We start from the raw sequence: 27,467 nt of genomic DNA, 5'->3' as shown, positions 1-27,467 counted from the left end.
ACCATCTCCTGCTGGGTGGACGGGTGTGGTCAGAACCAGCTCCTGCTGGGTGGACTGGTGTGGTCAGAACCATCTCCTGCTGGGGTGGTCAGAACCATCTCCTGCTGGGTGGTCAGAACCATCACCTGCTGGGTGGACTTGTGTGGTCAGAACCAGCTCCTGCTGGGTGGATGGGTGTGGTCAGAACCATCTCCTGCTGGTATGGTCAGAACCATCTCCTGATCCAGGGTTTGGACCCGGCTGTTCACCTGTACAAGAAACTTACCTGGACCACCAACAGAGACGCTCTGGACCAGACGGGCCAGAGACCAGTTCCTGCTGAGGTTCTTCAGTCTGCAGGTCCTTCTACCTGTTCAACAGCACAAATACTACTGCTGCACTGTGAGTACTGGAAATATTACTGCTCCTACTACCTGTATTGTTTACCATCTTAGTCTCCTATGTGTGTATATATATTTATTTAATTATTCATTTTATATATATATATATAGAGAGAGAGGGGGGGGGGGAGAGAGGGGGGGGGTGAGTGGGGCGTGAGAAGGTTGGAGGGGCGGTGTTTAGTGTGGAGGGGCGGTGTTTAGTGTGGAGGGGCGGTGTTTAGTGTGTGGAGGGGCGGTGTTTAGTGTGGAGGGGCGGTGTTTAGTGTGGAGGACTCCTTCGGCTTCAGTCGGGGGAAACAGTCCGTCGCAGCTCGCAGGAGTCCCGCGTGGAGGACTTATCACCGCACCGCCCCGCACAGCGGCACCACCCGGCGCAGTGATACCGAGCGCACCCCGCAGCCTCACAGGTAGGCTGACGTCCACTGCCTGATGCTGCAGTGGGTTTTATTTTGCTCGAGCCTTGGTGGAATGTGACTTTCTTAATGAGTTCATTACCAGATGCAGTTCATAATACTGTGAACATAAACCTCGTGTGGTAACAACATGTACAACTTCTACTGTTTTCCTCATAGAACAACAAACTACTTCTACCATTGAAGTATTTTCCTCCTCATATAAACACACAAATCTTTTCATGCAAAAATATATAATTTTATTTGTATAAATATATATTTTTTAAAAAACTACAAATATTTTGAGATTTTAGGTGGCGTCAACGTCCCGAGGTAAAAGATGTTTCTTCTTAAAGTCAGTTACTTTAAAAGAAAAGTTTCTGCAGAGAAAAACTTCATGTTGGTGTTTCTGTTGAATCGACTGAGAAATATGAGCTTAAATGTCTCTGGTTGAATTAATCTTCTACTGACGTGCCTGATGCTGCTGATGTATTCACCTGGATGAGGTTTAGTTACCTGGATGAGGTTTAGTTACCTGGATGAGGTTTAATCACCTGGATGAGGTTTAGTCACCTGGATGAGGTTTAGTCACCTGGATGAGGTTTAGTTACCTGGATGAGGTTTAGTCACCTGGATGAGGTTTAGTCACCTGGATGAGGTTTAGTCACCTGGATGAGGTTTAGTCATCTGGATGAGGTTTAGTCACCTGGATGAGGTTTAGTTACCTGGATGAGGTTTAGTAACCTGGATGAGGTTTAGTCACCTGGATGAGGTTTAGTCATCTGGATGAGGTTTAGTTACCTGGATGAGGTTTAGTTACCTGGATGAGGTTTAATCACCTGGATGAGGTTTAGTAACCTGGATGAGGTTTAGTCATCTGGATGAGGTTTAGTCACCTGGATGAGGTTTAGTCACCTGGATGAGGTTTAGTCACCTGGATGAGGTTTAGTAACCTGGATGAGGTTTAGTCACCTGGATGATGTTTAGTCACCTGGATGAGGTTTAATCACCTGGATGAGGTTTAGTCACCTGGATGAGGTTTAGTCACCTGGATGAGGTTTAGTCATCTGGATGAGGTTTAGTTACCTGGATGAGGTTTAGTTACCTGGATGAGGTTTAATCACCTGGATGAGGTTTAGTAACCTGGATGAGGTTTAGTCATCTGGATGAGGTTTAGTCACCTGGATGAGGTTTAATCACCTGGATGAGGTTTAGTCACCTGGATGAGGTTTAATCACCTGGATGAGGTTTAATCACCTGGATGAGGTTTAATCACCTGGATGAGGTTTAGTCACCTGGATGAGGTTTAGTCACCTGGATGAGGTTTAGTCACCTGGATGAGGTTTAATCACCTGGATGAGGTTTAATCACCTGGATGAGGTTTAGTCATCTGGATGAGGTTTAGTCCTCCTCCTCCTCCTCCTCCTCCTCCTCCTCATCGTCTCCCCCCTCTTCTTCCTCCTCTTCCTCTTCCTCATCCTCCTCATCTTCTCCCCCCTCCTCCTCCTCTTCCTCCGCCTCCTCCTCCTCATCTTCTCCCCCCTCTTCTTCCTCCTCTTCCTCTTCCTCATCCTCCTCATCTTCTCCCCCCTCCTCCTCCTCTTCCTCCGCCTCATCCTCCTCATCTTCTCCCCCCTCTTCTTCCTCCTCCTCCTCTTCCTCATCCTACTCATCTCCTCTTCCTCTTCCTCCTCCTCTTCCTCATAGTTTCCATTCCGGTTGGATTAACACTGGAGTATCTTGAGGAATCAGAGACTTTATTAGAGGAGAAACTTTCTTCTTCTTCTGCAGCACAAAGTTCACCTCCTGAATTTTACTCTAGAAAACAGAATCAAGTCATTTTACTTTTCTTTCTTTTTCTTCTTGCGACCGCACGACTTCGTCCACGCTCACATTCCTCCGACATTCCTGCCTTGGGTGAAGGTTTGTCTGTGGAGCCACACACACACACACACACACACACACACACACGCACACACACACACACACACACACACACACACACACACACACACACACACACACACACACACACACACACACACACACACACACACACACTGGAGGACAGTGGAAGGCAGATGATTAGTCTCACACACTTCCCGTCCCTGAGCTCTGGTTGGACGGTTTGTGTGTCGTCATGGTGACGGAGCGCCACTGCGTCCGTCAGCCTCGGGTTCCGTTTGCACGTTTTCTCGTGACGGTGGAAAACCTTGGCGGCGTTTTGGGTGCGTTCACACGACAACGGTGCTCGGTGGCTCTGAAAACACAAGTGTTTGAAAACAGCTGGCAAGGTGGAACTTTTTGATGACGGTCTCCATGGAAACCATTTCACACCAGGGGCCGAAGTAACTAGTTACACCGGTGCTCAGCAGAACATGGAAGGAAGCCTCAGTTACTTCGATACTGAATAAATCTGGAAGCTGAAGTCTGGATTGGATCATTTGGATCGAAGCTTTGAATTCTTCTGAATTACGCCGAAGCTCAGGACAACGAATGGAGCAGAACAGCTGAGCAGAGACACGAGGATCCGCAGACGTCCAGACGTCCAGACGTCCAGACGTCCAGACAACAAGGCAGCGTCCTGAACGTCCTGGACGTCCCGAGCGTCCTGAGCGTCCTTAACGTCCTGAGCGTCCTGAGCGTCCTGGACGTCCTGAGCGTCCTGAGCGTCCTGGACGTCCTGAGCGTCCTGGACGTCCTGAACGTCCTGAACGTCCTGGACGTCCTGAACGTCCTGAACGTCCTGAACGTCCTGAACGTCCTGAGCGTCCTGGACGTCCTGAACGTCCTGAACGTCCTGAACGTCCTGAACGTCCTGAGCGTCCTGAACGTCCTGAACGTCCTTCACACCCGGCGGCGGCTGGGAAACATGCTGACTCGTCTGTTTGTGTGCCGCTTCACTTCAGCATGGCTGTTTATCTGCTCCCATTGTTTTTCCTTCAAGTCTGATCCAACAGCAACAAGTACTCTGCTGAAAGTAACTGTAACTGAAGAGGGACCTGGACTCTGCTCCGTCACCAGCCGCTCTGTTTCCTCATACTTGGAATCAAATGGGATCAAACAGGAGAAGCACTTGAAAAAAATCAGAAGCAGCAGTTATCCTTCATTTAAAAAAATGTGTTAAAGTTTCCTTTGGATTTTTTGTCTCTTCTTGACTTTCCTGTTTCAGGTAAATGGGAACTTTCTAACTGGTAACTCTCCCAGTTCCCAGCTGCAGGTATCAGGTTAAACACATGGAGACCAAATGATCTGATGATTCAATTCTTTTTCTTTTAGGACTTTGACATTAAAGGGGACATATCCTGCTAAATCCACTTTTTTAGCCCTTAAATGCATGTTGTTGTATATTTAGAGTGTTTAGAAGTACAGAAAAGTTCAAAGTAGTCTCTTCAGGTGCTCCGTTGATATCTTTATATTCTGTTTTGGTCATATTTTGCGATCGGTTTCGATTTTTCTATTCTCTATTACGTTTTTTGAACAATGACGTCACAGTATTCTCAGCGGAACTGCCAAATTAGGACATCGACACTTCGAGCAATCCGCCATTTTTGTTTCTCGCTGCGATTTTGTAGTCCAACCGAAGTTACGAGAGGATAAGTCGAAATGTTCGGTTGTTGGATGTAGTAACCCACAAGTTTCGTTACACCGTCTCCCAGCATCAGAACCTTTTCCAAGTGCCTGGTTGAGTTTTATTTTTCACAGAAATGTACCCACATTTGTGGGTAAGGTCATTTTTGTGTGCGCGAAGCACTTTAAGGACGACTGCTTCAGCAACCTCCGCCAGTATAAAGAAGGATTTGCCGAAAGACTTGGTCTGATTGAGCGGTCAGTTCCTTCTATCTATGGAGACGACGAACAGAGCACTTCGGTAAGCTGTATATAACGCTAAAAAGTGTGATGATAAGACGTCCCTGTCATTGTTTTGTTAGCATTAGCAGTTGCACCGTCTTCATATGTTAGCGCTGTGTGCTCGTTTTAGATTAGAATGTAACTTCTGTGTTAAATAGTCGTTGTAATACAGGCAGTATTGTAGTAGTGGGCATGGATGGAGAAGTTAGTGTAAATATAGTAACACACCATTGCGTTACATCCATATGAAGACGTTGTTCTTCAGGTGCATCATGGTCATTTTCATCTGGCTCCGCCGGGTCCGACTCTGGCTCCAACATGTATGGCTGGATGGACAAATCTTCCCTTGTTGACATTTTGTAAATAATGTGTGAATATAAAGTTTCTGCGCCGCTAGATAATTGTATCTGTTCTATCAAACTACAAAGATGGCCGAACAGGGTGGAGTTGAACCGAGTGTCACCTCTGCAACCTGGAGAGGAGGCGGGGTATGAAGAGACCGCCCCAAAACCAGTTGCTCTCAGAAGCGCATCAGTAAAGGGGTTGAAAAGGGGCCTGTGGAGCTCTAATAATGAGGAATTCAGACCCAAGCATTGCAGTTCCACTTTATATAGACCACTACTGTATGATTTATATGTAAAAAGGAAGGATTTAAAAGCATGATATGTCTCCTTTAAACTCAAAGCTGCGAAATAACTTGATTTCTCCTTCAATATCAGGACGAATGTGAAAAAGCTCAATGACTCTAAATATGATCTGTTTGTCTTTTGCGCCAGATTTAATGTTCTTATTGTGAATTATCAAGTCGGATGAACTGAAAACACAATGAAAACAATGATCGTGTCATGATGAGAAGTCGAATGCTGATGATTCTCACTCACACTAATGAAATCTGATGAGAAAGGCTCGTATTAAGAAGCAGCTTTGTGTCTCTGATCACTCTCGTTTCCGTGTTTGCAGCGTGACCACGTGACGCCTCCACATGCCGCTCAGAGAAAAATGTGGGCGTCACAGTCCGACCGGAGGATTCAGAAGAAACGTGTAATTACCTCTGAACGAGGAGAATGCTCCTCTCAAGTGAAACCCATCTCGTGCTGTTCAGCTCTTCTATTTAGCTGCTTTTCTCCAGCAAACTGTACGTTTACTGTGAGATCGTCTGAACCCGGGGTGTCAAACATCAGGCACACGAGAGTCTCCACGCCGGCCAAACCAACAAAACAATTTACAAATTTCAAAGAAAACATTGATTTATTAACAAGAGTAGCTGATTAAAATAAATCCATGACTTTTCTTTTATTTCTTTACTTTAGCAGCTGGTGCGTGTGCAGACTTCTGGTCTGAAGAGGCGAGAACGACACAAAAGAAATTCCACGTTAATCATTTCAGCGCTTCTGCAGCCACAGTCACAGTCTGACAAATGTAATGGTTGTTTGGCTGTGAGTCAGGGTTTTAATAAACGGCAGCAGCTGGAGCACACATTGTTTCGCAGGATAAACAAAGAGCCAGCCGGACGCTCATAAACCACAGCAGACACAAACTCTGACTTTTAAAGCGCTTTCTGCGCTCATGTGATCACTTTTATGTGTCCTCAATATCTCATAATACTCCATCATATTTACATCTCAGTACTTTTCAGCATGAAACAATGAGAGCGGAGATATAAATGGATCTCGAACAAAGTTTGTTCCTTTTTAAATCATTTTAATCTGCGTTACTAAAATGAGGGAAGTTTTAAAAAGCAGAGACAAACAAGCAGGAAGCAGTTCGTGACGTCACCACCAGAGGGCGATGCTTCTTTTTCTCACGTGTTCAAATGGGAACGGAAATATTTCTTAATATTTTGAGTGTATATTCATTCACACGACGGAGCTGCTCCGAGACACAGGAAATACAACTTTTTGAAAACGGTTTTAAAGGTGGAATTTGTTTTTGGACTCCGTCTCCCCGGAAACGGGTCAAATCACAAAAGGTCAAACACAAGAACAATGCATTTCTATTTGAAACATTTTAATTTATGAGCATTTCTTCCAAACTAACTTACTCATACTCACTAAATCAATAATTATATTAAAAAGGTTTGTGTCTTAAATTGTGATAAATGTAGTTTGAGTCTGTGTTTGACTTTACTTAAGACCAGTTCTGATGCAGCTGCTTGTCTTCGCCTCTTTGTTTGACTGAGCACTTCTAACTCGCTTTGAAAAATAAAAATCAATCAACATTAAAGATTCATTTATTGTCCGTATGTGACCTAGTGACATATAGTTTAACGCTTCAAAACCTTGTTCATTATGTGTAAATGAGCTAAACTAGTATTTCATTAACCTTAAAGCGTCACCACGGCGACCTAAACTGAATAATCGTTCCATAAAATTTGAGAGACGATTCCTCACAGCAGGTCAAAGCTACAAAAACCTCCAAATCTGGTCAGTTAAATGTGAATAATTTCCAGTCACATTGTTTATTTTGGTAGATTGAAAGAATTACTAAATGAAATTGGGGAAAGAAAATCATATTATTAATAAAAGAAGCTGATTTCAACCCTCTTCAGCCACAATTCATGCACAAGAAGTTGAATCAGTGTTTATTATTCGGCAGCTTGGAGTCTTAAAATACATAACACAATGATCTGTGTTCATGTTGATCAGCTGGAGGTGGCCTTGTGATCTGCTGGAAACCAAACTGAAGCTTTGTAGCCTGATGAAAGTCATCTGATGTGTGTGTGTGTGTGTGTGTGTGTGTGTGTGTGTGTGTGTGTGTGTGTGTGTGTGTGTGTGTGTGTGTGTGTGTGTGTGTGTGTGTGTGTGTGTGTGTGTGTGTGTGTGTGTGTGTGTGTGTGTGTGTGTGTGTGTGTGTTAAACCACACAATATGAGGCCTGTTCTGGCGTCACGGGCTCGTGGAAACGCCCGGATCCACTTCAGGGGGTATAAACTGTAAAGGGACTAAACCAATGTTGTTTCCTTCTTTTAACTGAAGTCTCACACTTTTAAAGTCGCTGCAGTGCAGAAGAAAGAACTTATTGTACGTTCAACCGCACGCATGTGAAGGTCACGAAGTCGTGTGAAGTCTTTCGACATGATTTGAGGTTTCAGGCGTCGGTGGAGACAAACCTCTTCACTCTCTCCTGCTTCCTCGTTTTCACCTCCATGAAGACGATTCAGTTCGGATTAAAACAAAGAGGAGATGTTTAACTGGATTTCACCTGCTGCTTTACACTGTTAATCACTCCCCCATCACACTCCACTGCAGGCGGCTGCCATGTGGCGCTCAGTCCGACTGGGAGCAGTCTGGGGTTCAGTGTCTTGCTCAAGGACACTTTGATATGTGGGCAGGGGGAGATGGGGAGTCGAACTATCAACTCTCCGATTGAGAGCCGACCGCCCTGCGGACTGACCGTTTAGCATCTCTACCTGCTCCTCCCCTGAAGTCACACAAACACCAGGATATCGTCAGCATACGTCACTAAACGTTCTTCAGTGTTTCTGGCGAAAACACAACTTTGTGAAAACGTCTCTGAAGGTGGAACCTTCTGCTGCTCCTGTGTGGACGGTTTCAATACCAACACTAGAACGGACTCTTGGTGGAGCGCAGACCTTTGTTAGCCGTTAGCTCATATCGATGCTAACTAGCCTGTCAGGGAGCAACATGTGAAACACTGAGCGGCGTCACACAGACAAACCACTGCCCAAGTCACTGCGCTCACACCACCGGTTCTGGAGAACCAAGATATTAGCTCCAGAGCGTCTCCATGGCAACAGACGCTGATGTTTGATCTCCTCCATGAGGCGCCTCTCTCATCCGCTTTGTGTGGGACTTTTTATTTTGTTGCATTTTTTGGGATTTAAATCTCGTTAAATCAAATCTAATGGATTAATGCTTGGTGAGGACAAATCATCCCTGAAGATTTCATGGAATTCGAGTTTATAGTTTCACAAAGAGTTGGTAAAATACATACATAAATACATACATAAATACATACATAAATACATACATACATACATACAAACTGTTGCCATGAAAAACCAAACCTTTCCAAAGTGAAAATCCAAAATCAATACATCTTCACTTGAGATGTATAATCGGCGTCTCAGACTTTCTGGAGCAGTGAAATGAGACTGACACACCTGATGTGTCTGCAGCGAACGGCTGCGTTTGAAGAGGTTAGGGTTAGGGTAAGGGTTAGAGGGTTAGGGTTAGGGTTAGGGTCAGGGTTAGGGTCAGGGTTAGAGGGTTAGGGTTAGGGTAAGGGTTAGGGTAAGGGTTAGGGTAAGGGTTAGAGGGTTAGGGTAAGGGTTAGGGTAAGGGTTAGGGTCAGGGTTAGAGGGTTAGGGTTAGAGGGTTAGGGTTAGGGTTAGGGTAAGGGTTAGGGTTAGGGTTAGAGGGTTAGGGTTAGGGTTAGGGTAAGGGTTAGGGTAAGGGTTAGAGGGTTAGGGTTAGAGGGTTAGGGTTAGGGTTAGGGTAAGGGTTAGGGTAAGGGTTAGGGTCAGGGTTAGGGTTAGGGTTAGGGTTAGGGTTAGCAGACGATGGATCAGAAAGCAGTGATCGTCTGGAAGCTTTCAGGAGGCTGGAGGAAAGAGGAGGCGAGGCCCTTTCACAAACTGTCAATTAGTATTTTTTCTCATGACAGATTTAACGCTTACCTTCACATGTGCAGGTCTAAAATTAATTATGTGTGACGGAGGTTTTCATTGCAGAATAATCTGGTTTGTAAACCCAGACACAAGTCCAAATTCCTCCAGAGGGAAAATAAACAGCAGCGCAGCAGCGGAGCTCCTGGCTCCGGTCGTAACAACCTGTCGGACCGGTCCAGGAGGAAAACCACGGCAATGAGCCATGAAGGGACATAAGACAGGAGCCCCACTGGCTGGGCCTGGAGACAGTCAACATTTATTTGGCTGCGACTACAAAGCCTGGGAGAGAGAGAGAGAGAGAGAGAGAGAGAGAGAGAGAGAGAGAGAGAGAGAGAGAGAGAGAGAGAGAGAGAGAGAGAGAGAGAGAGAGAGAGAGAGAGAGAGAGAGAGAGAGAGAGAGAGAGAGAGAGAGAGAGAGAGAGAGAGAGAGAGAGAGAGAGAGAGAGAGAGAGAGAGAGAGAGAGAGAGAGAGAGAGAGAGAGAGAGAAAATGGTAAATCTCTCCAAGTGCATCAGAGAAGGATTCAACATGTTCCACAATGAGAAACGTCCGAGCTGCTGCTGCTGCTGCTGCTGCTGCTGCTGCTGCTGCTGCTGCTGCTGCTGCTGCTGCTGCTGCTGCTGCTGCTGCTGCTCTGCTGCTGCTGCTGCTGCTGCTACTGCTGCTGCTGCTACTGCTGCTGCTGCTGCTGCTGCTGCTGCTGCTGTGCGACCAGGAGGAGACGGGACAGGAGGAGACGGGACAGGAGGAGACGGGACAGGATGGACGACTGTTTGGTTTCATGTGTTGTGGAGAGAACAGAGGTGGCGTCTCGCTCTGGAGTCAGTCCAGGAGGACGACTGGAAAGTCGAGTGAATGAAGCTCCTGGATGGTCGTATTCATCACAGCTACATTTACTGCTGACACACACACACACACACACACACACACACACACACACACACACACACACACACACACACACACACACACACACACGACGGTTCCACGGATTTGCTTTGAATTATTGCTGCATCGTTGGTTATTTTATGGATATTTTATGGTTCCCTCTGAAGAGACCAGCAGCACCCGACCACATTTGAATCATGAAAATATTTAGAAGAAGCTGGAACCAGGAGACGAATAACTTAAACTTTGCAAAAAACGGGGTAAATCACGGTGGTCTTACTCTACAGATGCAAATATTAGTTTTCCAGAGACACTAAACTGAACATTTCTACGATGGATCAAACATGGAAGATGTAACGTGTCATTCTGCTGGAATCCTGCTTGAGGCTGATTGGAGCGTTTTATTGCAGCGTTCCATAGGAACTATCAAATATTGCTTTTGGCCTTTTAATCATCAGTGAAGCGTTCTGGCTCCGGTCCATAAGAATCCCTGCTGGAAGCCCGGAGCAGGATCCGATGAAAGACATCAGCTGGAGGCCTCCGAATGTGTTCGCAGATGTCGTGGTCCAGGAAGAGAAACATGAAGCACAAAGCCACGGAAGGAAACCCATTGTTCTATCACTGCATTCATGGCGGACGAGAATAGAAACCTCAACCTCTTTGGACACTTTCAGAGGGAAGTTGTGCTGATTTCCAGCATCCAGACAGCATCTGACAGAAAACAGACAGAGGATGTGAAGTTCTCACTCAGCTCGGGTTCTGTGACCCGGCTGCCCCTGAACGGGAGGCAGCGCCCTGATCCACAGGGAGGATTTCAACTCCTGTTGGCTGGAGGAGACAGACTTTCTGTTTCTGGAGTCACCTGTCAGACGTGACCGAGGGCAGAATGTACTCCCCGCTTCATGTTTACGTGAAATCTGCTGCATCATTGGTTATGTGAGACAAAATGTTTGATAGCAGGCACACAGGAGGAATGTAAACCACATGTTGAAGACGACTCCTCCACAGAGCAAACACATCCAGAGCATGGAGCACGATGCCGACGATAACCAGGAAGTCTTCATCACCAGTAAACTAAAGTCCAACGTAAAGGACAGTTGTTCACATCTCGTAGGTCTAATATGTGTTGGAGGATTACACATTTACATCAACCCACAGTCTGTTCTACCAACCGAGCCGTGCTGCTCGTTCACACAACAATGTCTTAGAGGTTTGTTTACATGATGACGGCACAACCACTGGAAATACAACTTTTTGAAAAGGCTTCCACCTCAGCTCATGTCAATGGAAGAAAACGACACTTTATGAAAATGCTGACGGTGGAAACAATGCTGCTGGTCCTGGTGGTAATAACCTGTAGTTCTGCACATGCTCAGTAGAGCCAATCAGAACAACGTTTCCTCCGTCGTGTCATGACTCCCAGTCCATGTTCTCCTGGACTTGGTACTTTTATTTTGACAGTCACAGTAATAACTTGGTGATCTGTCCACTAGAATGTTCTCCCATTGTTAATGTTTAGGGCTCATTGTTCTCTGCTGTGTGTGTGTGTGTGTGTGTGTGTGTGTGTGTGTGTGTGTGTGTGTGTGTGTGTGTGTGTGTGTGTGTGTGTGTGTGTGTGTGTGTGTGTGTGTGTGTGTGTGTGTGTGTGTTTCATTTTTAACTGACTGAGGAAGATGCAGGTTTACTCATTAACCCCCTGTGCTTGCCGTTAGACGACAGGAAGTACCCAGCAAAGCGCCACACACATGCAGGGACCATGTAAACTCCTCCTGGTCGCTCCTCGGTCTTCTTGTACAAGGAGAAATATTAGCAGCATCACTAGTGACTACATTGAACATTTGAAAACCAGGAGTAAACAACTAAAACCTTCCCCTTGGTAAGCTCCCAGCGAGCGCCGGCTCGTCTCTGGCGCTGACGGGGGGACGGGGGGGGGGGGGGGGATTATTAAAATGGCTCTGGTTTCATTCCTCGACCCCTCTGGGACATTTCGACGTCCAGCCGGCCTCTCAGCTGCACTTTGCTGAACCTGCCTCCTCCATTCTGACATTACAGAAACACGCCAAAGACCCAAAATAGGTCCCAAAATAACCAGATAAACAATGGCTGTTTCCATGTGAGCCGCTCAGCCGCCTGTCTTTGTGAACGTTCCAGATGCTGTGATCCTCAACATGACCCAGGCCAGCGTCTTATCAGAGATCTTCATCCACACTGCGTAGATCTGCTCCAGTGCTCCAGCCTCCCACACTTCATTTCCTCTCTCATTTCCCTTCGCTGCAGCAGAACACGAGGCACTAATGTGGGACGACGCTGGTTCTCCATGCGCCAGACCTCACATCCACGTTAGACCCAATACACAGTGACATACTCTGAGAGTTACTTTACTAGTTACTTTTCTAGTTACTACAAACGAGAGTGAAGTAGATGTGCACCAATAAATTCCACCAGGACAAAAGCAATTAGGTCATTCAGATGTTGGGCGTAATAAACACAAATAAAAGGTTTTATTGAAAGACAAACTCCTGAAGCTGTTGGCCTGAATGTTTCTTTACAAGCTGGTTCAATAACAAGAGAACATCTGGGCTGGAGCTCAGTCATCATCTCAGCAGGCCGGGGCAGCTGGATTCTGTTTGTCTAAGTTTGCGTAATGAAGGTTTTTTTGTCTCTGACAACTAAAGAAAACACTAATGAGAACAGACCCTGCTCTTTAACGCTGATACAAACCTGCTCTGGGGTAGAAGCCAAACTGCCCCGGGGGGGGGGGGGGGGGTTAGTCGGTCCTGATGCCCCCGGCGGCCACAAGGAGTTTGTGCTTTAGGTCTGATTTGTAAGATGTCGTGGCGTTTCAAAGAGCTGGGTCAGTGTCTCCTCTGGTCTTCAGTTCCTGTTCAGCCTAACTCATCCCAGCTCTTCCTTCCTGTGATCAGTCTGCTTGAGGAAGAAGAGGAAACATGAGCGACCGCTTCGACTGCAAAAACTGCAGCGAGTCTCTGTATGGACGCAAATACATCCAGGTGGAGGACAACCCGCACTGCATCCCCTGCTACGACCAGCTGCACGCACACACCTGCCAGGGATGTAAGGAGCTCATCGGACACAATGCTAAGGTACGACCTGCAGGGGGCGCCGAGGGAGATGCATTCACTGTGGAAACGCCACTTTAACACTGCGTGCGTAAACTCATACTGTGAGGGGTCGACATCAGAGCGGTGAAGCCAGAATGCCTTTGTTGAGTTTAGATGACGATGTGGCTCAGCTACTGAAAACGCTCCAACTCCATCTCCATGGAGACGAGACACAAGTGATGTTTCTGAAAATGATTTAACTCCGTCTCCATGGAAATGGGTGGAAAATGCAACTTTTTGAAAATGCCTGAACTCCGTAGAAACAGGGAAAACACTGCTCCTGGTCCTGGTCCTGGTCCTGGTCGCCACGGCGTAGAAACTAGTTCTGCACATGCTTAGTAGAACCAATCGGAACAAGTTTCCTGCAGACTGTCATGACTCCCAGTCCATATTCTCCTGGACTTGGGACTTTTATTTTGACAGTCACCGTAATAACAATCCAACTTGGTACTTTTATTTTGACAGTCACCGTAATAACAATCCATCTTGGTACTTTTATTTTGACAGTCACCGTAATAACAATCCAAGTTGGTACTTTTATTTTGACAGTCACCGTAATAACAATCCAAGTTGGTACTTTTATTTTGACAGTCACCGTAATAACAATCCAACTTGGTACTTTTATTTTGACAGTCACCATGATAACAATCCAACTTGGTACTTTTATTTTGACAGTCACCACATATCAGCCAGTTTGAGAGTTCCAGCTGTAAATTCGTGGTTCAGGTCTAACAAGGTTTCTTGTTTTCTGGAGGAACGAAGAGCAGAAGGAAGTGTTGGCGTGAAAAAGCTACCGGCAGTTTGAAAGCAGCTTATTTACGTCATCGGCTTATATTATAAAATTGTTAAAGAAATTGTGTCACTCGAAGTTTAAAAAACACATCATTTAAGTAAAAATGCGAACAATTCATGTATTCTTAACATTTGTCAAAATTAAACGACAATTATGTTTATTAAAATCCTGTCGTTTTTAAAATGACCTTCACATTCAGCAAAACAGACCCTGCCTCTATAGAACAATAAAAGAAACGTTCAGGTTTGATGCCTTGAATGTGTTTGAAATGCAGAGGGGATCAGTTTCCCAGACGCCTCTGGCTCCACCAGCTTCACTTCTCCAGCTGCTCTTCCTGGAAAACTTCTCCCTCTGACCACCTAATTGCCAGTAATCTTCTGTGAGTTGCCTCAAAACCTTTGCTGAGGGAAAGTTGGAAACTGTGACCTGCAGGAAAGACGTCAGATGCCAGGAGGATTGTTCTCTGGCACCAGTCTTCCATCTTCATCTTCATCTTCATCGTCCAGTCTTCACCCTCCATCTTTCATTACTCATCCTCCATCCCTTGTTTTTCACCATCAAACCTCCTGCATCCTGAACATGAGACTGAACTGCAGATGAACTGGATTATTGGGGATTTTTTAAAACAATTGTAGAAAAGTGAACCTACACACACACACACACACACACACACACACACACACACACACACACACACACACACACACACACACGGCGAGGTGTTGGAAACCTCTGCTTCAGACTTCCCTGTTGGCGATGGCGGAGCGGCGGCGGCGGTGGCGGCGGCGGCGGCGGCTCTGTGAGAAACACCAGCTCATGCAGGGTTTTTATTTTGTCCTCAGAGTGGAGGGAGAAAACTCTTTGTCTTTGAGAAGCAGCTTCAATCTGCATCCTACAATCATTTCCAGCTTTAAGTCGAGTCGCTGCCTGTGCAGACGTGTCGGTAATAACAGCCTGAAGAGGGAAACACGAACACGCCGGACAGTGAAGCCATTTATTTTATAATGTTAGTTTATGGTTGGAATGAAGGAACAATACCACTTAGTCTATTCTTTTTTTTTTTTTCTTCTTTCCTAATTGTCATATTCACTGAGCAGCTTTTATCCACTTAGACCTTTTGGCCAAATTCAATTTGTTTTTATAAAATTTTATTTCACCTTTTTATTGAACTTGTTTGCACACATAACGTGACTCTTATGGTACGATAGACCAGTCAAACCCTGAAACTCTGGATGTTCCTCCATAAAACAGCCTGAAAATGAACCAGCAGGAGGAAAACCATGTTAACTTTTAAAAAGCGTCCAGACTCGACATCAACAGGTCGACTGAAGCATTTCTCATCTGTTTGTATGTTTGTCAACCAGCCTGTGACCCTCGGTCGTTGCACTGTGTTAACAGGCCAGTGAGTTGAAATGTTGAGTTTTGATAGATTAGGGGTTGATCTCCCGGTTCACGCCGTGTCTCGTGTCTCTCCAGGAGCTCTTCTACGAGGACCGGCACTACCACCAGCACTGTTTCCGTTGCATCCGCTGCGAGCGCTCGCTGGCGGGCGAGCCCTTCACCCGCCAGGAGGACTCGCTGGTCTGCAGCGACTGCTACTGCAACCAGTTCTCCAAGTGTGTGGCGTGTGACAAGACGGTGAAGCCAGGTACCGACCGAGTCCGTCAACACGGAACCCACGTTTGCATGGCAGCGGCGCGTTGAGCCACTGAAAACGCAGCTTTCTGAGAACAGATTCCAAGGTGGAACTTTTGGAAAACGCTCCCGGCTGTAGGAACTAGTAACTAGTTCTTCTGCACATGCTCAGTAGAGCCAAGCAGAACAATGTTTCCTCCGTGGTGTCATGACTCCCAGTCCAGATTCTCCGGGACTTGGTACTTTTATTTTGACAGTCACCATAATAACAATCCAACTTGGTACTTTTATTTTGACAGTCACCATAATAACAATCCAACTTGGTACTTTTATTTTGACAGTCACCATAATAACGATCCACCTTGGTGATCTGTCCAGTAGAACGTCTGTGTTCTCCAGTGTTATTGTTTAGAACTCACTGTTCTCTGCTTCATGTGTGTCTGGTTTCATTTTGATCACAAGTCCATCGTAATCGACTCTGAGGAAGAGGCGGGATTAACACGGTTCATAACTGATGTCCAAACGTACAGTGTGATTTAGAATCACATCTTAATATTAATAGTAGGCTGGGATCGGCTCCAGCGCCCCCCAACCCTGAACTGGATAAGCAGGAAAGAAGATGGAGGGATGGTGGGATGGAGGGATGGAGGGATGGAGGGATGGAGGGATGGAGGGATGGAGGGATGGATATTAACCTCCTGTACATGTCGTTAGACGACAGGAAGTACCAAGCAAACCACCACACATGTGCAGGGACCATGTAAACTCCTCCTGGACTCTCCTCGGCCTCCTCCTGAGGTCTTAGACTGAAAAAGACCTGCTGAAGACAGGAAGTGAACGACTCAAACCTTTTCCTGTGAGCGTCCTGTGCTGGCTGTTTTCAGCAAGTTTTCACCTGAAGCGTAGTTGTGTAAACGGGGCCCTGGTTGGCTGATGGTTCAGCGTCCACAGCGTCCACAGCGTCCACAGCGTCCACAGCGTCCACAGCCTCCACAGCGTCCACAGCCTCCACAGCGTCCACAGCGTCCACAGCGTCCACAGCGTCCACAGCCTCCACAGTGTCCACAGCGTCCACAGCGTCCACAGTGTCCACAGCGTCCACAGCGTCCACAGCCTCCACAGCGTCCACAGCGTCCACAGCCTCCACAGTGTCCACAGCGTCCACAGCGTCCACAGTGTCCACAGTGTCCACAGCGTCCACAGCGTCCACAGCGTCCACAGCCTCCACAGCGTCCACAGTGTCCACAGCGTCCACAGCGTCCACACCCTGGCTTTGCAGGGACTGACAGAGGTTCAGTTATCTGGGCTGTGACAGGATGAGCGTTTGCTTGTTGGCTGGGAATATCTCCCAGCAGGGTTTTCACTTCTTTGGCGCAGCAGTCGGTGTCAGATGACAGAAAATGACCCCGACTTGTGGGACTCTGTGACCCAGCAGCTCCTTCTTTCTGAGCCGAGCAGTGGTTCTCCTCAGTTCCAGCTCAGCCTGGAGCTGCCCTCTCACCCCGTTCCTGAAAAGTGCAGCCGAGTTCAAACCGTCGTCGGACCTCCGGGCCGCGTCGTAAAAAGCGAGGATCTGACGTTCCGCTCCGCTCCGCGACCGGCTGGCAGCTTCTCTAAACCTGTGCAGTGAAGCGTGTGGCCCTCATGAACTGCTGGAAGCTGAGGGGTAAATAAAAAGGCCGTGTGAGGGTGACGTGCAGCCATGTGTGCAGCCCTCCTCCAGCCTGACAGCTTCTTCTGAAGTGGGATAAGCTCAAGTAATTGTGTGGCGTTAAAAAGCAGCTCAGCCGTCAGGCTGAATCACAACGTCTGAGTTCAGATTTCATTACAGTTTATAGTTAAAAGTGCCGAGATTACAGAGGAAGCCACACACGAGCTCCAAATAAACATCAACAAACAAGCAGAAGCGTCTCATTGGCTGCTGTGTTTTCTCCCTGACAGGGTCGAGGATGTTGGAGTACGACGGCGCCTCGTGGCACGAGGACTGCTTCGTGTGTCAGGCCTGTGAGAAGCCGATCGGGGCCGAGGCCTTCGTCCCCGACAAGAGCAGCTACTTGTGCGTGGCGTGCTACGAGCGCCGGGTGGCGCCTCAGTGCAGCCACTGCAAGAAGGTGCTTTAAAGAAAACGGTTCCAAATGATTTTATCTGTAAACTTTCAAAAACGATAATCCAGCAGATCACAGTGGATTATTCAAAGTTCCAAATTCCTCCTCTGGGGGGGCGCCAGAGAGCGAGCTCCACTGCACACAAGCGTTTAGACATTTTGGTGTGAGAGGGATTCGATGTCCCAGTTACATTACTGAATTTTCCAAACTTTAAAAGCCAAACATGCTTCCTTTTGTCCATTAAACTGGTACGTTTCCTTTAAACGCCAGTGTGCTCATTATTCAATCCATCCAGTAGGGGGCAGTGCAGGTTGTTGGTTTCATGTCGGACGTTTCTAATCCAAACATCCATGTGTCCCTGGTAGTTTTAAAATTTTTGGTATTATTTGTTGTTTCATTCCTTCAACTTTGCTCATGAAGGTTTTTCTAGACTGTGGACGCGTGTGAAGCGTCTTTGTCCTCAAGTGTTGCTGAAGACACGCTGATATTCCTGGTTTCAATCCAATAATTCTCTAATAATCTGAAGCTGGATTTGTGTCAGAGCTGCTTGAATATGTGGCGTGCCTTCCTGATCCAGTCGCTGTCCCGCAGGCTCTGACTAAAGGCGGGGTGACCTACAAGGACGAAGTGTGGCACAAAGAGTGCTTCGTCTGCTCGGGCTGCAAGGCGCCGCTCGCTGGACAGCCGTTCACCTCCCAGGGGGACAGCCCGTACTGCGTCAAGTGTTTCAGCAGCCTGTACGCCAAGAAGTGTGCCGGCTGCAACACGGCCATCACAGGTCAGTCAGAGGGAAACAAAGACACTTCTGAGCCTGCTAGTCAATATCAGGGGCAAAAAACCCACTGGTCCTGGCCTTTAGAAGGAGCTGAGGACATTTCCAGGGCCCTGAGGGCTCACATCTCACACTAAATATACACACAGACACACACACTTTATAATGCACACACACATGCATGAGTCACTTGATAAGCGCCTGATCGGAATCCAGAGTTCAGATTGTTTCTTTCTCACGTCACACAGATAAATCTCTCCTCTCCTTCTCCGGCTTCTCATTCAGTCTCTTTGTTTTAATCGAGTGTGCAGGACAACATTCAGGACGCAGAAACATTTTGTGCAGCTTGTGTGTCTGTTTACGTGACAATGGTGCTCGGGAAATGCAATTTTGTGAAAACGGCTCCCAAGGTGGAACTTTTCAAAAAGGCTGTGTGTGTGTGTGTGTGTGTGTGTGTGTGTGTGTGTGTGTGTGTGTGTGTGTGTGTGTGTGTGTGTGTGTGTGTGTGTGTGTGTGTGTGTGTGTGTGTGTGTGTGTTGGCAAAAGTAACAACAGCATCAACTAGTGGCCCAACATAAAAACTGCATCTTTCAGTCGTTTTCATGTAAAAGCTCAAGTTTTCACTTCAAACGTCGTTTAAACGAGCCTCAGGGTCTTTAGTTTGACTGGAGTGTGTTGGAGCAGGAAAACTTTTCCCATTTTAACTTGGATCTTTAGAAGCGTTATCTAACTTATCTAACTGAATGTAAAAGGAAGCTGCTGCAGGTTGACCTGGTCTTTGACTGATTATTGTATTTCACTCTTTAAAAGAACCATTGAGGTTTTTAACTTCCAGCTCTTTGTTGTTCCATCAGATTCAGGGTCACAGGTCGGCCGTCCACTCTGACAGGACATGGCAGGTTACAGTTCACCAATATTTGTAATGTGGGAGGAAACTGAAAGAAAGCCATGAATGCACAATGAAAGAATGTTGACTCTAATTTGATCCAGATTTGAACCCACAACCTTCTTGCTATGGGGTGTGAGAGCTAACCGCTACACCACCAGGCCTTCGAACTATTTAAGTCCCATTTATATAAAAACTGACTTGCAGGATCAAATTGTAGAGTTCTGAGGAGTTTTTTCAGAAAGGTAGGCAGATGGGGACGCCCTACTGCCCTCCTGCCCCCCTGCCCCCCTGCCCTCCTGCCCTCCTGCCCTCTTGCCCTACTGCCCTCCTGCCCCCCTGCCCCCCTGCCCTCCTGCCCCCCCTTGTGATGCCCTTGCCCTGCGGCTCAGTCCTGTTTTGTCTCGCAGGGTTCGGAGACGGGAAGTACGTCTCCTTCCAGGAGCGCCAGTGGCACCAGCCGTGCTTCAAGTGCTCGCGCTGCTCCGTGTCGCTGGTGGGCTCCGGATTCTTCCCCGACCGGGACCAGATCCTGTGTTCAGACTGCAACAGCGACGACTGAGGCCACGCCCACCCCGGAGCCACAGGCCACGCCCCCCGGGCCAACAGACCACGCCCCCAGTCTGGATAACCCCGCTTTCAGCTTTTACATCTCTAAACTCTCCACTGATGTTTTCCTGAGTAAATAAACATTCAGATTAATCTTATTAATGAAGCTGCTCAGAACTTTTCTTTGTGAAAAAGAAACTAACAACAACCTTTTTGTCTGCACTGCATTACTATGATTCTTTTTAAGCAGTTCAGTAATATAAATCCTCATTTTCTCTCTCTATCTTCTGTAGTTCATGTTTGTTTCGACACGTTTTGTTTCTCCTGGCAAACATGGAATAAACTCTTTCAAGAAAACCAGAGGACAAATGCTGAGTGGTCTTCTTCTTGCAAAAATATTTCATTCTGTACCAATATGTGACTGATGACAAATGACCACAAGAAAATATGAATGTTTTAGGTTAATATAATATATAAATAACTACGGTATAAAAACTAACATTTATTTTTAGCGCATGAATCTGATGCTTTGGAATGTACGGAAGAGTTTTAGGGTCACTGAAGAAAAAAAAAATTCGGAGGCTAAAAAAAATAAATTCACGCGCTTCAGAAGAAGTCGAAAATCAAAGTCGAGATTTTTTTTTTTTTCACGGTGGAAAAAAAAAGTGTGTTCCTCCTCCTGCCAGCGGTGGGACTGCTTCTCCTGATGCCTCGCAGGGGCTTTAATGAAGGGATGAAAAGCTTCAGGACAGAATAGAGCTCATAAACAGTTATCATCAGAACCAGGACCAGAAGAGATTACGGAAGAGTTTTAGGGTCACTGAAGAAAAAAAAAATTCGGAGGCTAATAAAAAAAAAAAACCTTCGTGGCCTCATAAAAAGTCGAAAATCAAATTTGAGATTTTAATTTTTTCACGGTAGAAAAAAAAGTCTGTTCCTCCACCTGCCAGCGTGGGACTGTGTCCTCCTGATGCATCAGGAGGTTTAATGAAGGGATGAAAAGCTTCAGGACAGAATGGAGCTCCTAAACAGTTATCATCAGAACCAGGACCAGAGGAGACAGAGCAGCTGCTGCCTGGTTCTGTAGAGGAACACAGTTATCATCAGTACCAGGACCAGAAGAGACAGAGCAGCTGCTGCCTGGTTCTGTAGAGGAACACAGTTATCATCAGTACCAGGACCAGAAGAGACAGAGCAGCTGCTGCCTGGTTCTGTAGAGGAACACAGTAATCATCAGTACCAGGACCAGAAGAGACAGAGCAGCTGCTGCCTGGTTCTGTAGAGGAACACAGTAATCATCAGTACCAGGACCAGAAGAGACAGAGCAGCTGCTGCCTGGTTCTGTAGAGGAACACAGTTATCATCAGTACCAGGACCAGAGGAGACAGAGCAGCCTGCTGCCTGGTTCTGTAGAGGAACACAGTTATCATCAGTACCAGGACCAGAAGAGACAGAGCAGCTGCTGCCTGGTTCTGTAGAGGAACACAGTAATCATCAGTACCAGGACCAGAAGAGACAGAGCAGCTGCTGCCTGGTTCTGTAGAGGAACACAGTAATCATCAGTACCAGGACCAGAGGAGACAGAGCAGCTGCTGCCTGGTTCTGTAGAGGAACACAGTTATCATCAGTACCAGGACCAGAAGAGACAGAGCAGCTGCTGCCTGGTTCTGTAGAGGAACACAGTAATCATCAGTACCAGGACCAGAGGAGACGGAGCAGCCTGTCTGGTTCTGTAGAGGAACACAGTTATCATCAGTACTAGGACCAGAAGAGACAGAGCAGCCTGCTGCCTGGTTCTGTAGAGGAACACAGTTATCATCAGTACCAGGACCAGAGGAGACAGAGCAGCTGCTGCCTGGTTCTGTAGAGGAACACAGTTATCATCAGTACCAGGACCAGAGGAGACAGAGCAGCTGCTGCCTGGTTCTGTAGAGGAACACAGTTATCATCAGTACCAGGACCAGAGGAGACGGAGCAGCTGCTGCCTGGTTCTGTAGAGGAACACAGTTATCATCAGTACCAGGACCAGAGGAGACGGAGCAGCCTGTCTGGTTCTGTAGAGGAACACAGTTATCATCAGTACTAGGACCAGAAGAGACAGAGCAGCCTGCTGCCTGGTTCTGTAGAGGAACACAGTTATCATCAGTACCAGGACCAGAGGAGACGGAGCAGCCTGTCTGGTTCTGTCCTGGAGGTTCGTCCAGTACGAAGGACAAAGACACGGATCCTCGGCTGCTTATTTAAATGTTCTTATTAATCAAGGAAATCCTGTGTAACATCACGTCCATCAGCAGGAAGCAACCTGATACAGTCACAATGAGGTGGTTTAATGTGAATTCACATCTACAGACAAATTCATTTTTTTTTTCTTCAGTGTCCCTAAAACTCTTCCGTAAGAGACAGAGCAGGTTGCTGTATAAAGTTTGATTTCACAAAGTAAATATCACAAAAAGTTAAATTTGGGGTCTTTATGTATTTATTTTGCTGAAGAAATGCAAGAAAATCTTTTTAAATATTTTCATTATTTGTCTCCATCACCACTGTCATGATAAGCATGACCACTAGGGGGCGAAAAACTCAGATTCAGTTGGGTTTTTTTGTGCATTTGGACCCAAATATGGTTCAAATCTTCCAATTTCCATCTTTCAGGTATTAATTAAAATCTGCTGAAACTTGAATTTCTCAGCCAATTTGTGAGCTTTAACTTCTTTAAGTCTCCAAACTGAGCTTCACTTCTTCACCGTCTGGACGTGGGAACCAAGTCACCGTTACACCAGAATTAACCCAGGAGTAGTTTTCCTCCAGGACGCCATTCGAACTGTAGATTTGTTTACGTTTGTTACTAAGAAACTAAACCAGGCAGTTAAACTCAGCCTCGTCTTAAACTGTTATGACAACTCCTTTCTTAAAAAAGCAAGAACGGTTCTTTAGTTTCCCGACGGTTCCTCTCAAGACTTATATAATCTGAACAAACATTGACGGTTCAGCTCTGCTCTGATTGTGTATATTTCTGTTCCAGGCTCACGTCCATGTGAAAATATTGAAAACACTCAGATATGATGTTAACAGAAAGACACGAGTAGAAAACTCTCCTGGTAAAGTTCTGTCAGTACCAACAGTCCGAATCGTGTTGAAAGAGCTCAATCTGGACCAGGAACAATATATAATAAGAACTTTAGATCAAAGAAATACAATACAAAATATTCTCATTTAATAAAAGAAGTAAATCTGCTTGAATAAAGTGAAACAGGAGAAGAGATGAGGAGTGAGATGATCAGGAGTGTCAACATGAAGCTTCATGTCCTCATGTGACTCAAACCAACACCAGAGGCTGGAGGACCTTTTCTTCTTCTGTGGTTCGTCTCTAACGTCGTCTGATTACTTCAGCAGCCCCGGTTAGTGGACTGTCCAGCTGAGAAAGCTTCATCCTCCTCCTTCTCTTCCTCCTCCTCTTCCTTCTCCTCCTCCTCTTCATCCTCCTCCTCTTCCTCCTCCTCTTCCTTCTCCTCCTCCTCCTCCTCCTCTTCATCCTCCTCCTTCTCTTCCTCCTCCTCCTTCTCTTCCTCCTCCTCTTCCTTCTCCTCCTCCTCTTCATCCTCCTCCTCCTCCTTCTCTTCCTCCTCCTCCTCCTTCTCTTCCTCCTCCTCTTCCTTCTCCTCCTCCTCGTCCTCCTCCTCTTCCTCCTCCTCCTCCTCCTTCTCTTCCTCCTCCTCTTCCTTCTCCTCCTCCTCCTCTTCATCCTCCTCCTCCTCCTTCTCTTCCTCCTCCTCTTCCTTCTCCTCCTCCTCCTCCTCTTCATCCTCCTCCTTCTCTTCCTCCTCCTCCTCCTTCTCTTCCTCCTCCTCTTCCTTCTCCTCCTCCTCTTCATCCTCCTCCTCCTCCTTCTCTTCCTCCTCCTCCTCCTTCTCTTCCTCCTCCTCTTCCTTCTCCTCCTCCTCTTCCTCCTCCTTCTCTTCCTCCTCCTCTTCCTTCTCCTCCTCCTCCTCTTCCTCCTCCTTCTCTTCCTCCTCCTCTTCCTTCTCCTCCTCTTCCTCCTCCTCTTCCTTCTCCTCCTCTTCCTCCTCCTCCTCCTCCTTGTCCTCCTCTTCCCCCTCTTCCTCCTCCTCTTCCTTCTCCTCCTCCTCCTTCTCTTCCTCCTCCTCTTCCTCCTCCTCCTCCTCCTCCTCCTCCTCCTCCTCCTCCTCCTTCTCTTCCTCCTCCTCTTCCTTCTCCTCCTCCTCCTCCTCCTTCTCCTCCTCCTCCTCCTTCTCTTCCTCCTCCTCTTCCTTCTCCTCCTCCTCCTCTTCCTTCTCCTCCTCTTCCTCCTCCTCCTTCTCCTTCTCTTCCTCCTCCTCTTCCTTCTCCTCCTCCTCCTCCTCCTCTTCCTTCTCCTCCTCCTCCTCCTCCTCCTTGTCCTCTTCTTCCTCCTCTTCCTCCTCCTCTTCCTCCTCCTCCTCCTCCTCCTCCTCCTCCTTCTCTTCCTCCTCCTCCTCCTTCTCCTCCTCCTCCTCCTCCTCCTCCTTCTCTTCCTCCTCCTCTTCCTTCTCCTCCTCTTCCTCCTCCTCCTCCTCCTCCTCCTTCTCTTCCTCCTCCTCTTCCTTCTCCTCCTCTTCCTCCTCCTCCTCCTTCTCCTCCTCCTCCTCCTCCTCCTCCTTCTCTTCCTCCTCCTCTTCCTTCTCCTCCTCTTCCTCCTCCTCCTCATGGGACCAAACATCTCTGACATCCCAGAAAACAGGGTCAAATATATTCCAGGAAGAGTCATGGGAAAAGCTCAAACAAATAACATCAGCACACGAAGCCTTTAATGTTCATCTGGAGTCGGTCTCCTCGTCAACTCTGAGGAAGATGATGATCAGTAGGAGGAAGCAGCAGAGATTATTACATTTCTCTTTAATGAGTCCAAAGAGAAAATACTGCAACGAAAGTTTAATAAGTGATGGACATTTTACTGAGGATGCTCTATAATCTGATGTTAGTGGAGGAGGGTGCTCTATAATCTGATGTTAGAGGAGGAGGGTGCTCTATAATCTGATGTTAGAGGAGGAGGGTGCTCTATAATCTGATGTTAGAGGAGGAGGATGCTCTATAATCTGATGTTAGAGGAGGAAGATACTCTATAATCTGATGTTAGAGGAGGAGGATACTCTATAATCTGATGTTAGAGGAGGAGGATGCTCTATAATCTGATGTTAGAGGAGGAAGATAATCTTCTTTCAGGGGACCTTAAGCCCAGAACATCTTCTGAATATCCAGGTCGTTGAGGATTTGAAGATGAGTTATTAAAAGGAGAGTCAGCAGCTCTGCAACCCCCGAGAGTTCAGATCCATATAAATGTACTCTGATTACTCGGTCCTCTGCTCAGAGCTGTACGCTGTGACTTCACGGCCTCGGAGAAGCAGAACTGGTTTGGATGAAGGTGTGAGGACGAGGTTTCCCAGCAGCTGTCGCCTCTTTAACCACACAGGTGATTCAGGATTTACGACAGGTTGGAGACGCTCTACATTCTTCTCCCAGCTGTAATCTGCCCCGGACTCCTCCTCCGGCTCCCCCGGGCCGACCGGCGGTTTCAGATTAGCTCGTGACTCAGCCGGCAGTCACTTCCAGAAACATCTCCACGTCTGTGTGATGCTGCAATACCTTCCACATGTCCGACCTTTGGGGTGTGAAAACTTCATTTCCTGTCACTTCAGGAAAGCATGTGTGTGACTCGTGCAGTGGAACGCCTCGGCCGCCTGCAGCTCGAACGGGGAACGATTTCCCCCGAACCAGACCCTCGCTGGAGTTCGGAGGGGAAATTAGTGATTTACAACAAATACTTGTGCAGGACGACACAAACAATCCGTGTTCTGTGTGTTCTGTGTGTTCTGTGTGTTCTGTGTGTTCTGTGTGTGATTGTTGGTCTCCGGGGGTCTGAGCTCAATGAATGGTTCTGTTGTTGGGATGTGGAGAAATAATGACTCCTTCAGTTGTGAACATGAGCTCAGCTCGGCCCGCCGGGCCTCCACAGAACAGCGCCTCTTATCAGCTGCTTGTTATTCTCGGCTCTGTGACGTCGGACAGATTCTGACCAGCGGTCCAACAACTCAAGTCACAAACAAACAGTTTGGTCGTCAAGGCCTTCACACTGCTCACGACTGTTCAGAACACATCGAAGAAATCGTTCAAGTGTACGAGCTGAATCTGCTCCGACTCCACGTGATTACACAATCACAACCCAAAAATAAAAGGTCATAAAGGTGCACCATCCAATCAGGAAGATAAGGACCCCTGCTGTTTGGACTGGGCGGCAGTATTGAGGGGACAGTATTGAGGAGACAGTATTGAGGGGGCAGTATTGAGGAGACAGTATTGAGGAGACAGTATTGAGGAGACAGTATTGAGGGGACAGTATTGAGGGGACAGTATTGAGGAGACAGTATTGAGGGGACAGTATTGAGGAGACAGTATTGAGGGGGCAGTATTGAGGAGACAGTATTGAGGAGACAGTATTGAGGGGGCAGTATTGAGGAGACAGTATTGAGGAGACAGTCGTGAGCAACGAGTAACGTAATCTGAAATGTTCTCGTTGTAACGCTGTGGACTAGAAGGTGGTATCAGAGCATGTCGGACTAGAAGGTGGTATCGGTGCATGTCGGACTAGAAGGTGGTATCGGTGCATGTCGGACTAGAAGGTGGTATCGGAGCATGTCGGACTAGAAGGTGGTATCAGAGCATGTCGGACTAGAAGGTGGACTAGAAGGTGGTATCGGAGCATGTCGGACTAGAAGGTGGACTAGAAGGTGGTATCGGAGCATGTCGGACTAACAGAAAGCTGTAAAGAATCAGAAAGTCGCTCCGTGTCGCTCTCAGCAGAAATGAAAAGTGGTGAAGCGGCAGCAAACCCAGGAATGTCTTCCAGGAATGAACTTTTCCACCCACTCTCTCCATCTTGCTTGACATCGTGTCAGCAGCTCGGTTTCATTCTTTGGGGTACCCCCCCCCCCCCTCCCCCTTTGACAGCTGAGCCGTTTAAAACGACCCAAACTGCTGTTGCACATTTTAATTCAATCTGACACGTTTCTTTGCCAACTCATGTGTCGTGGCGCCACCATGTGGAGCGATGCTGCATCGATCCAGCACAGAAACCGAGTTCTGATTCACTCATGTAGGATTTCTTAACTCATAATAATCCAGGTACCATGTATGTAGTGCAGTCCACCCACAGGGTTCCATTTATGTTGCGTTTTGGCAGTTTGGCTGTCGGTAATGATTAATAATTATAAGATAGTTATGTTATTGAAATATTAATCTGCTCTGTATCAGACACCTCGGAGCTCCACCTGTTTAACAGGAAATAACAGCCAGTTCAGTTCTATCAGTCTCATAAGATTTACTAAACTGTTAATTAGGAATTCGAATTAATAGGTAATTTAATTACCACAATTAACAGTAAAGCTTGAAGGAATTTGAAGTTCTTGACACAGAAGAGTCGACATTTCATTCACC

At 47.0% G+C, this 27,467-nt stretch overlaps 1 protein-coding gene across 1 annotated transcript; it reads left to right on the top strand.

Moving 5' to 3' along the window:
- The first annotated feature begins 641 nt into the window (after positions 1-641).
- LOC308122605 (four and a half LIM domains protein 3-like) lies at positions 642-20,369 on the top strand. The gene is made up of 6 exons (XM_080484534.1): positions 642-787; positions 13,066-13,245; positions 15,533-15,704; positions 17,633-17,802; positions 18,388-18,574; positions 19,865-20,369. The coding sequence occupies exons 2-6, from the start codon at positions 13,090-13,092 to the stop codon at positions 20,014-20,016; spliced, it is 837 nt and encodes a 278-aa protein (XP_080340660.1). The 5' UTR covers positions 642-787; positions 13,066-13,089; the 3' UTR covers positions 20,017-20,369.
- Positions 20,370-27,467: the final 7,098 nt, after the last annotated feature.

This window comes from Lipophrys pholis (genome assembly GCF_963383615.2).
Source record: "Lipophrys pholis genome assembly, chromosome: 17".
In the NCBI taxonomy this organism is placed as follows: Eukaryota; Metazoa; Chordata; class Actinopteri; order Blenniiformes; family Blenniidae; genus Lipophrys; species Lipophrys pholis.
This window is presented reverse-complemented; position numbering and strand designations above follow the sequence as displayed.